General features: G+C 68.5%; 1 protein-coding gene across 1 annotated transcript; it reads right to left on the minus strand.

The window, feature by feature from the left end:
* Positions 1–518: 518 nt before the first annotated feature.
* TGM1 (transglutaminase 1) lies at positions 519–10,179 on the minus strand. The gene is made up of 15 exons (XM_087735019.1): positions 9,948–10,179; positions 7,686–7,911; positions 6,882–7,061; positions 5,992–6,261; positions 5,508–5,626; positions 4,990–5,097; positions 4,004–4,178; positions 3,368–3,506; positions 3,010–3,113; positions 2,754–2,842; positions 2,509–2,662; positions 1,687–1,965; positions 1,363–1,523; positions 1,131–1,267; positions 519–854 (listed from the first exon to the last, which is right to left on the minus strand). The coding sequence occupies exons 2-15, from the start codon at positions 7,906–7,908 to the stop codon at positions 617–619; spliced, it is 2,376 nt and encodes a 791-aa protein (XP_087591145.1). The 5' UTR covers positions 7,909–7,911; positions 9,948–10,179; the 3' UTR covers positions 519–616.
* Between the last annotated feature and the right edge of the window lie 126 nt (positions 10,180–10,305).

Genomic DNA, 10,305 nt, shown 5'->3' on the forward strand with positions numbered 1-10,305 from the left:
CCAGCGCCCCCAGTCACCCTCCCAGTGCCCCCAGTATCCCCTCCACGCCCTCCCAGCGCCCCCAGTCACCCTCCCAGTGCCCCCAGCGCCCCCTCCACGCCCTCCCAGCGCCCCCAGTCACCCTCCCAGTGCCCCCAGTATCCCCTCCACGCCCTCCCAGCGCCCCCAGTCACCCTCCCAGTGCCCCCAGCGCCCCCTCCACGCCCTCCCAGCGCCCCCAGTCACCCTCCCAGTGCCACCAGTATCCCCTCCACGCCCTCCCAGCGCCCCCAGTCACCCTCCCAGTGCCCCCAGCGCCCCCTCCACACCCTCCCAGCGCCCCCAGTCACCCTCCCAGTGCCCCCAGTATCCCCTCCACGCCCTCCCAGCGCCCCCAGTATCCCCTCCACGCCCTCCCAGCGCCCCCAGTCACCCTCCCAGTGCCCCCAGCGCCCCCTCCACGCCCTCCCAGCGCCCCCAGTCGCCCTCCCAGCGCCCCCAGTATCCCCTCCACGCCCTCTCAGCGCCCCCAGTCACCCTCCCAGTGCCACCAGCGCCCCCTCCACGCCCTCCCAGCGCCCCCAGTCACCCTCCCAGCGCCCCCAGTATCCCCTCCACGCCCTCCCAGCGCCCCCCGTCACCCCCCGGTGCTCCCGGCGGGGGGGGGCGCGCGACGCCGGGCGCGTCGTGGGCGCCGGGGGGGGCTCCCGGCGTTCCCAGTGCTCCCAGCAGGGCCGGGAGCGACGTCGAGCTGGAGGACGCCGTGGAGGGGCCCGAGCTGGGGGCTCTCCAACGCGGCCACCAGGCGCCGGCGCCCCGGGCGCAGCGGCACCACGGCCTGGCGCAGCCGCACCGTCTGCCCCGCGCCCACCGACCTGGCGAGGGGGACGCGGGGTCACACGGTGACGCCCCCCACCCCACCCCCCACCCCCCACCCCCCGGGACCCCCTCCCGACCCCTGGGTCCCCCCCCCCACCGGGACCGGGACCGCTGGGGTCCCCTCCCCGGCGCCCGGGGTCCCCCGCCCGCATCCCTGGGTCCCCTCCCCGGGTTCTTGGGACCCCGGCGGATGACCCTGACCCCTGGGGTCCCCTCCCCGGACCCCTGGGTCCCCTCCCCGGCGCCCGGGGTGCCCCCGCCCGGGTGCTCACCCCATGGGGAAGGGCTTGGGGCAGGAGATGCCGGCCCCCTCCATCCGCAGGGTGGCTCCGCTCAGGGTCTCGGGCAGGGGGTTCTGGAAAACCACCTGGACCGGGGTCTCCTGTCCCACCACCGCCGGGGCCAGCAGCTGCCGAGAGAGGGGACGCGGGCGGCCGGCGGGGGTGACCCAGGCGTCCTGGGGGCCCCCCGGCGCCCGCTGGGCCCCCCGCCGCCCGGCCGTACCGTCAGGGTGAGCTCGGGCGTGTGCAGCCGGACCCGCAGCTCCTTGGCCACCACTTGCCCCGTCTCCTCCACGGCTCCGGCCACCGTCAGCTTCAGCGCGTCCTGGTCCCCCACGTGGGGGCTGTACTCGGCGTAGGCCACCGTCATCGTCACCGTCTCCTCTGGGCGGGGGACACGCGGCGTCAGCGCCCCGGGCCGCCCGCGCCCCCCGGCTGACCGAGGGCCGCCACCGCGCCGACGCCGCCCTCGGGGACGAGCGGAGCAGAGGGGACGCGGGCGCGCGCGGGGGGCGGCGCCGAGGGGACGCGGGCGTCCGGGTCTCACCCTGCCCCGGCGGCACGGCGCGCCGGTGCTGCTCCTGCCGGAACGGGGCGCCGGAGACCCCGGTGTAGCGGACGGCGGAGAGGGCCAGGCGGAGGCGGAGCGTCCGCGGCTCCAGCCCGTCGTTCCGGGCCACCGCCCGCAGCTCCAGCTCCGCCCCCGCCACTGCCGGCCCCGCCCCCACCGTCACCGTCACCTCCCCGGACGACGGGGTCCCCCGGTTGCGGGGCCGGGAGCCGTGGGAGGTGGCGGTGGAGACGGCGCGGCGCTCCTCCTCCGAGCCTGAGGGGGCAGAGGTCAAGGGTCAGGGGGCGCCGGGGGGGGGGGGGTCAAGGTTGAAGTTGTGCCGTGGGGTCGAGGGGTCGCGGGGGTCAAGGGTCGGGGGCGCAGGGGGGCGGCGGTCATGGGTTGCGCTGTTGGGTCATGGTCTTAGGTCAATGGGTCAAGGGGGGCTGGGGTCAAAGGGGTCATCGGGTCAGGGGGCAAGGGTCGGGGGTCAACAGGTCAAGGGCTGTGGGGTGCCGGGGTCAAGGGGTCGATTCCTGGGGTCAAGACCGACGAGATCAAGGGTGGCTGGGTCACAGTCACGGTGTCATGGGTTGTTGGGTCATGGTGTCATGGGCCGCAGGTCAATAGGCCAAGGGTCATGGGGGCTGATGGGCTGTAGGTCAAAGGGCACAGGCGATGGGGTCGGGGTCGGGGGTCAACGGGTCGAGGGTTGTGGGGTCGATGGGTCGAGGTTCAACCCTCGGGCGAGGAAGGAGGGGGCCAAGGGCGGGTGGTCGGGTCACGGGGGCCAAGGGGCGTCGGGGGGCGGGGCCTCACCCTCGGGGTGCTTGTACTGGTGGGTGATGTCCAGCCGGGCGCCGGATCCCGCCCCCAGGGTGCTGATGCGGCGCCCGATGGCGCCTTCCTCCACGTGCACCACGGTGAAGGCGCCGTTGGGCTGCCGCTGCCAGTAGACCTTGTCGCTGTTCACCTGAGGACGGGCCCCGCCCTTAGCAGAGGCCACGCCCACCGCGGCGCCGCCGCGCCGCCGCGCCCGCTGGGGGGTCGGCCCCGCCCCCTACCTCGGCGAAGACGAAGGGGGTGTCGTACTTGAGGAAGACCTCGCCGTTCTTCACCGCCGTCACCGAGCACGGCCCGCAGCAGAACAGCCCTGGGGGCGTCGCCAGTACAGACCAGTAAGGACCGGTATGGGCCGTTACGAGCCACTGAGCCCCTGCCGTGGCTCTCCCCTCTCCCGCTGGCCACAAGCCACCCAGCCCCGGGGACCCCCAGGCCTCCTCCCGGTGCCTCCCAATATAGACCAGTATAAACCAGTACCGCTGCTGGTCTCCTGGGGGGTGGCGTCGACCACCTGCCACCCGTCGTAGCCTTCGGGGAGGTCGGGGCGCTTCATCCAGCAGTCGTTCCACACGTGGAAGTTCCTGCGCAGCCCGGTATAAACCAGTATGGACCAGTACGGACCAGCGTGGACTGGCGCAAACCAGCACGTACCAATATAAACCAGTATGCGCCAGAACGGCCGAGGATGAGCCTCCCAGCTCCTACTTCAGCTGTTCTCGCCCCCCACAGCCCCCAAACCACCTCCCCGCACCCCCTTCCCTGTGACTCCCGTCCCGCACCAGTAGAAACCAGTAGAAACCAGTAGAAACCAGTAGAAACCAGTAGAAACCAGTACCAGACAGAGTCAGTGTTGAGGCGCTCCAGGGGCCGCATGTTCTCGTCGAAGTAGATGTCGGTGGTGAGGGAGACGTCGGTGTCGTGGGCCGAGTTGTAGTTGGTGACGGTGCGGGTGGGGAGGCCCAGGCACCGCAGCACTGGGGTACACCAGTACAAACCAGTATAAACCAGTACAGACCAGTACAAGCCGTTATCAAAGCACATGTCTCGGGGTTGACTTGTTTCCCTGCGAGAGGCTCCCATTTGCCTTCCAGTGGCTCCCAGGGCACACTGGACCCCTCCCAGTACAAACCACCCTATAACTGAGTCAAACCAGTATAAACCAGTATCAAGAATACATTTTAGGCTTCGCTTAGCGCCGTGCTAGAGGCTCCCATCTGCCTTCGCGTGACTCCCAGCGGCTCCCCAGGCGCCCTAGACCCTCTCCCAGTATAAACCTGGGCGAGACCAGTATCAGCCAGCGTAGACCAGTAGGAAGCCAGTATGAAACCTGGCACCTTACGCCCAACTCCTCTCCCTTTTAGCGACTCCACCCGCTTCCTGGCGGCTCCTGGGGGCGTCTGGGCCCTCCCGCCACGCTCCCCAGCCCACGCCAGGGCCGGACCGGTATAAACCGGTCAGGACGGGGACGCACCGGTGGTCATGACGCCGGCGAAGACCCAGCACTGGCCGTAGCGCACGGGGGCGCCGGCGCTGTGGTAGGCGCGCAGGATGTCGACGGAGCCGGCCCAGGCCGAGGGGTTGGTGCCCTGCGCGTAGTCCCCCGTCCAGTTGCCCACCAGCACCCCGTTGTCGTCCAGCGAGTTCACCTGGGGCGCCCCAAAGCCGTCAGCGCCCCCCCAAAGCCGTCAGCGCCCCCCAAAACCCTGCGCCCCCCCAAAGCCATCAGCACCCCCCAAAGCCGTCAGCGCCCCCCCAAAGCCCTGCGCCCCCCAAAGCCATCAGCACCCCCCAAAGCCGTCAGCGCCCCCCAAAGCCGTCAGCGCCCCCCAAAGCCCTGCGCCCCCCCAAAGCCATTAGCACCCCCCCAAAGCCGTCAGCGCCCCCCAAAGCCGTCAGCGCCCCCCAAAACCCTGCGCCCCCCCAAAGCCGTCAGCGCCCCCCAAAGCCGTCAGCGCCCCCCAAAACCCTGCGCCCCCCAAAAGCCATCAGCGCCCCCCAAAGCCCTGCGCCCCCCAAAGCCGTCAGCGCCCCCCAAAGCCTGCGCCCCCCAAAGCCGTCAGCGCCCCCCAAAACCCTGCGCCCCCCAAAGCCATCAGCGCCCCCCAAAACCATCAGCGCCCCCCAAAACCCTGCGCCCCCCAAAGCCATCAGCGCCCCCCAAAACCATCAGCGCCCCCCAAAACCCTGCGCCCCCCAAAGCCGTCAGCGCCCCCCAAAACCATCAGCGCCCCCCAAAACCCTGCGCCCCCCCAAAGCCGTCAGCGCCCCCCCAAACCAGACAGCGGACCCCAAAACCCCACGGTGGTCCCCCGATCCCCACATCCCACCCGCAGGCCCATGGTGCCCCCCCCCCAGCCCCCTTAGAGCACCCCAAAACCCGCGTCACTCCCGTAGGTCACCGCGGACCCCTCCCCCCCCACTCCCCCCACATCCCCCTCGTTCGCCCCAAAACCCCACCATGGCGGAGACGACGCGGGCCACCATGACGGGGTCCCCCCGGGCGCTGTGGGGCATCCCCCGCCGGTCCAGGATGTACAGGCACGCTTCCAGCACCCCCGCGTCGAACTGGGGGACGCCCCCGAGTCAGGGGTGTCCCCAAATCCCCCCCAAATCCCCCCCCAAATCCCCCCGCCCCCAAAGGCAGAGAGTGGTTCCAGGGTGTGCCCCCCCGACACTACGGGCATCGGGGATGGTTTTGGGGACCCCCCGATGGTTTTGGGAACCCCCCTGATGGTTTTGGGGACCCCCCCCGATGGTTTTTTGGGTATCTCCCAATTTTTAGGGCCCTCTGTTTTAGGACAGCCCCAGATTTTGGCCCCCCCCCCCCCCCCATTTTTGGGGTCCCCACCGCATTTTAATGCCCCCTGTCCCATTTCCCACCCAAATTTTGGGGTCTCCCCACTTTGGGGGGGGGGGGGGATTCTACCACTTGCGGGGTCCCCGTTCCCTGGGGTGCCCCCCCGCGGGCGGGGTACCTGCCCGTAGTTCCAGGAGCGCTCGGCGATCTGGTCCTCGGTGCCGTAGAAGATGCGCCCCGTCTCGTTAAGGACGTACTCGCTAAGGTCGCTCGTTTTCTCCATGTAGACGTGGTCATCTGGGGGGGGGGGGGCACCCCAAAATCAGGGGGGGGGTCCCCAAATTCCCCCCCCCCGACCCTCCCCCAACTACCACATGGAGATTGGGGAGCCCCGAAACCACCGAATCCCACCCCGGGGAGCCCCGAAACCGCTGAATCCCACCCTGGGGAGCCCCGAAACCGCCGAATCCCACCCTGGGGAGCCCCGAAACCGCCGAATCCCACCCCGGGGAGCCCCAAAACCGCTGAATCCCACCCCAGGGAGCCCCGAAACCGCCGAATCCCACCCCAGGGAGCCCCGAAACCGCCGAATCCCACCCCGGGGAGCCCCGAAACCGCCCAATCTGGAAGCCCCCGCGTTGCCCCAGGTGGAGCCGCCTCACCCGGGCACCAGGGGTTGAAGAGGAGGAAGAAGTCGTTGGCGTCGTCGAAGGGGGCCGCGTACTCCCCCGCCCGCGTGCGGGTCTTGATGCTGAGGCGGTAGCGGCCAATGGGAGCGTCGGGCGGAGCCGTGAGGCAGAGGTTGAGGGCGGGGCCTCCGGGACGCTCCGCCCCCTCCTCGCTCTCCTCTTCCTCAGCCGTCCAACCGGTGGCCGAGGATTCGCCCAATGGGATGAGGACGTGGGTCCCCTTTGCCACCTGCGGGTTGGGGCCTGCGGGGTGACATCACCCCCTCGGGCGTGAGGTCATCGCCCGGGCGGGTGAGGTCATCGCACCCCGGGTGATGCCACCGCACCCCCCAGCAGGGGAGGGGCGAGGCCGAGGGCACCCCAGGTGAGGGCGTGGCAGCCTGGGTGACGCCGTCGCCCCGCCTGGGTGACGCCATCGGGCCCTGGGTGATGTCACCACGCCCTATTGCGACACGCAGCTGCCCCCCCCCAGCCTCCAGTTGCCCCCCAGACCCTCCAGTTGCCCCCCAGTTGCCTCCCTCAGCCCCCAATTGCTCCCCCAACCTCCAGTTGCCCCCTTCAACCTCCAGTTGCCCCCTTCAGCCCCCAGTTGCCGCCCCAACCTCTCCAGCTGCCCCTCAGACCCCCCAGTTGCCCCCCTCGGCCCCCAATTGCCCCCCCAGTTGCCCCCCAGACCCCCCAATTGCCCCCCAGTTGCCTCCCTCAGCCCCCAATTGCTCCCCCAACCTCCAGTTGCCCCCTTCAGCCCCCAGTTGCCGCCCCAACCTCTCCAGCTGCCCCTCAGACCCCCCAGTTGCCCCCCTCGGCCCCCAATTGCCCCCCCAGTTGCCCCCCAGCCCCCCCAGTCGCCCCCCCGGCCCCACCGAGGGTGAGCTCCACGCAGAGGTCGTCGTCCTGGGGGTCGAAGGGCCGGGGCAGGAGGACGCGCAGGTCGAAGGGCTGGCCCCGCCGCACCACCAGCCGGGGGCAGGCGAACTCGGAGGTGTGGTGGGCGGCCCGATCGGCCGGCGAGCCCACGACCAGCCCGCGGGGGGCCAGTAGGCCTGGGGGTGGGAGATGACACAGCGGGCGGCGAAAACCCCGCGCGAGTCCCACCCCCGGAACCCCCCCAAATGGCCCCAGAACTCCCCGGGGGGGGCCTTGAAACCGCCGTTCCCCCCCCAGCCTGGAAATGGCCCCAAATGGGCAGTTTTGGATCCAAAATGGGAGGTGGGGGGGGGTGCTGGAGGGGGGACCCCAAACCCCCTAAATTTCTCTTGGGGGGGGGGGGGGGCATGAAACCTTGAAAACAGCTCGGGGGGAGGCCTAGAAACTGCCTTTTCCGCCCCAGGAGAGCCGGGAAGTGGCCCCAAAACGGTGCCTTTTGCCTCAGAATGGGGACGGGCAGAGAGAAGGGAGGGGGGCGGAGGGGAGGACGCCCCCCCACCTCCTCGTCTGCTTGGGGGGAGCCCCAAAACCGCTCTTCTTCCTCACGGGGAGCCCCAGACCCGCTCTTCTTCCCCCCAGGAGGCCCCAAAAGTGCCCTTTTTCCACCCAGGGAGCCCCAAAACTGCTCTTCTTCCTTACAGGGAGGCCCGAAACCGCCTTTTTTTCCACCCGGGGAGCCCCGAAACCGCCCTTCTCCCACCCGGGGAGCCCCGAAACCGCCGCCGTCCCCCAGCACTGACCAGGCCGCAGGGGCTGGGGGGGGCGGCGCCCCGGGACCTCGCCGGGGGGGGGCTCCCAGTCCTCGGTGCCGCGCCGGCAGCAGCCGCAGCAGCCGCAGCAGCCGCCCAGGCGACGCCAGAAGCCCCGGCGCGGGCGGGGGGCGGGGGCGGAGGGGCCCCCCCGCGGGCGGAAGCTGGCGGCCGCCCAGCGGCCCGGGTCCAGGCGGGGGTCGGCGTCCGGCATCGCCTGCGGGGCACCAGCGAGACCAGTTTGGACCAGTACGGACCAGCAGAAGATGGTAGGAAGTGGTGCGGGCCACCACAGACCAGTAAGATCTTCTGGAATGGCCCGTTAACGCCTCCAGACCCTTCCCAGTGTGACCAGTAAGACCAGTATGGACCAGTACAGGTCACTGAAGGCTAGCATGGACCTGTAAACACCAGCATGGACCAGTAGAAGACAGCAGAAACCGCCACGAACTGGGAGGACCTTTCAGAATGGCCCATCAATGCCTCCAGACCCTTCCCAGTATAACCAGTAAGACCAATATGGACCAGTATAGTTCATCGAAGACTAGCATGGACCCATACACACCAGCATGGACCAGTAGAAGATGGCAGAAACCAGTAGGAACCACCACAAACCGGTAAGACCTTCCGGAATGGCCCGTTAAAGCCTCCAAACCCTTCCCAGTATGACCAGGAAGACCAGTATGGTCCATTAAAGACCAGCATGGACCAGTAGAAGATGGCAGAAACCAGTAGGAACCACCACGAACCCCTAAGACTTTCCAGAATGGCCCGTTAAAGCCTCTGGACCTTTTCTGGTGCAACCAGTAAGACCAGTATGGCCCAGTATAGTTCAATAAAAAGATCAGTATGGACCAGTAAAGGCCCACACAGAGCAGTGTAAGACAGCAGGAAACCAGTATGGACCACCATAGGCCGGTAAGACCTTCCTGAATGGGCCATTAAAGCCTCCAGACCCTTCCCAGTATGACCAGCAAGACCGGCATGAACCAGTATGAGATCATACAAACTAACATGGACCAGTATAAGCCATTAGAAACCAGCAGGAACCAGAGTGGACCACCACACACCAGTAAGAGCTTCTAGAATGACCAACTGAAGCCATCAAGCCCTTCCCAGTATGCCCAGTATGGCCCAGTTCCTCCCAGTCCTTCCCAGTACAGCCCCATAACCTCTCCCAGGCTCCCAGTACAGCCCGGTAACCTCCTAGTCCCCCCCGCCACTACAGCCCAGGAACCCCTCCCAGGCTCCCAGTATGGCCCAGCTCCCTCCCAGTCCTTCCCAGTGCCCCGCCCGAGCCCGGCGCCGGAGGGACCCAGGCGTCCGGGCCTGCCCGAGCAGCTCCCCCCCCCCGGCCTCCTCCCCCGCCGCGGCGGGGACCCAGCCGTCCGGGAGCGCTCCCAGCCCGACCAGTTCCCCCAGTCTGCCCAGTTCCCCCCTTCCAGTGCTCCCACTGCTCCCAGTAGCCCCCCCAAGTGCTCCCAGTAACCCCAGTTACCCCCTCCCAGTGCTCTCAGTAACCACAGCACTCCCAGCTGGCCCCTCCCAGTGCTCCCAGTAACTCCAGTGCTTCCAGTTCCCCCCCCTAGTGCTTCCAGCAACCCCAGTAACCCCCTCCCAGTGCTCCCACTCTGCCCAGTGCCTCTGTTTGCCCCCCACTCGGTCACCTCAGTGCTCCCAGTAACCCCCTCCCAGTGCTCCCAGAAACTCCCTCCCAGTGCCCCCAGTAAGCCCCTCAGAGTCTTCCCAGTAGCCCCTTCCCAGTGCTCCCAGTAACCCCCTCTGTGCCCTCCTGGTAAGTCTGCTAACTAACTTCTCCCAGCCCTCCCAGTTTGCCCAGTACCCCCCTCCCAGTCCTCCCATTCACCCCCTCCCAGTGCTCCCAGTACCACCCAGTCCCCCCAGTAAACCCCTCTGGATCCTCCCAGACCTTTCAGTAACTCTGTTAACCCCTAGCAGTGCTCCCAGCTTGCCCAGTAATGCCCTCCCAGTGCCCCCAGTAGCTCCAGTTATCCCCTCCCAGTGCTCCCGGTAGCTCCCCAGTCCCCTCAGTAACCCCCTCTGGGTCCTCCCAGTAACCCTACTAACCCCTCCCAGTGCTCCCAGTTTGCCCAGTAACCCCCTCCCAGTGCTCCCAGTAAGCCCAGTTCCCCCCTCCCCAGCCTCCCACTCCTCCCAGTTTGCCCAGTTACCCCTTCCAGCCATCCCAGCACCCCTGATCCTGTCTCCCAGTCACCCCAGTGGCTCCAGTACCTCCCAGTAGCTCCCAGCACTCCCAATGCCCTGCACTCACTGGTGCTGGCAGATCAAGGGAAAGGGGCGTGACCGTGGGAGGAAGGGGCGGGGCTCACAGAGACCACGCCCCTTATTGCCCCACACCTGGGGGGGGAGGGGTGTCTGGGCAGGGGGGGCCCAGGCGTCCGGGCACGCCCTCTGCCCCGCCCTGGATCACTATGTGGCAGGGGGGGTCCCATGGAGTGGCGTGATGGCTCACTATGTGGCAGGGGGTCCCAAGGCGGGGCAATGGCTCACTATGTGGCAGGGCTCCCTGGGGGGCGGGGCAATGGCTCACTATGTGGCAGGGGGGGTCCGTGGGGTGGGGCAATGGCTC

The sequence above is a fragment of the Nipponia nippon genome, unplaced genomic scaffold (assembly GCF_047370975.1).
Source record: "Nipponia nippon isolate SJK-2023a ecotype South Korea unplaced genomic scaffold, ASM4737097v1 scaffold_51, whole genome shotgun sequence".
NCBI classification, from domain to species: Eukaryota; Metazoa; Chordata; class Aves; order Pelecaniformes; family Threskiornithidae; genus Nipponia; species Nipponia nippon.

Coding starts and splice junctions, on each gene's coding strand:
- TGM1 (XM_087735019.1), bottom strand. CDS start 7,908: ATGCCGGACGCCGACCCCCGCCTGGACCCGGGCCGCTGGGCGGCCGCC. Junction 1,524..1,686: donor CGCCGTGCCGCCGGGGCAGG/GTGAGACCCGGA, acceptor TCCCCCGCCCAG/AGGAGACGGTGACGATGACG. Junction 1,268..1,362: donor CGCCCGAGCTCACCCTGACG/GTACGGCCGGGC, acceptor CTCTCTCGGCAG/CTGCTGGCCCCGGCGGTGGT.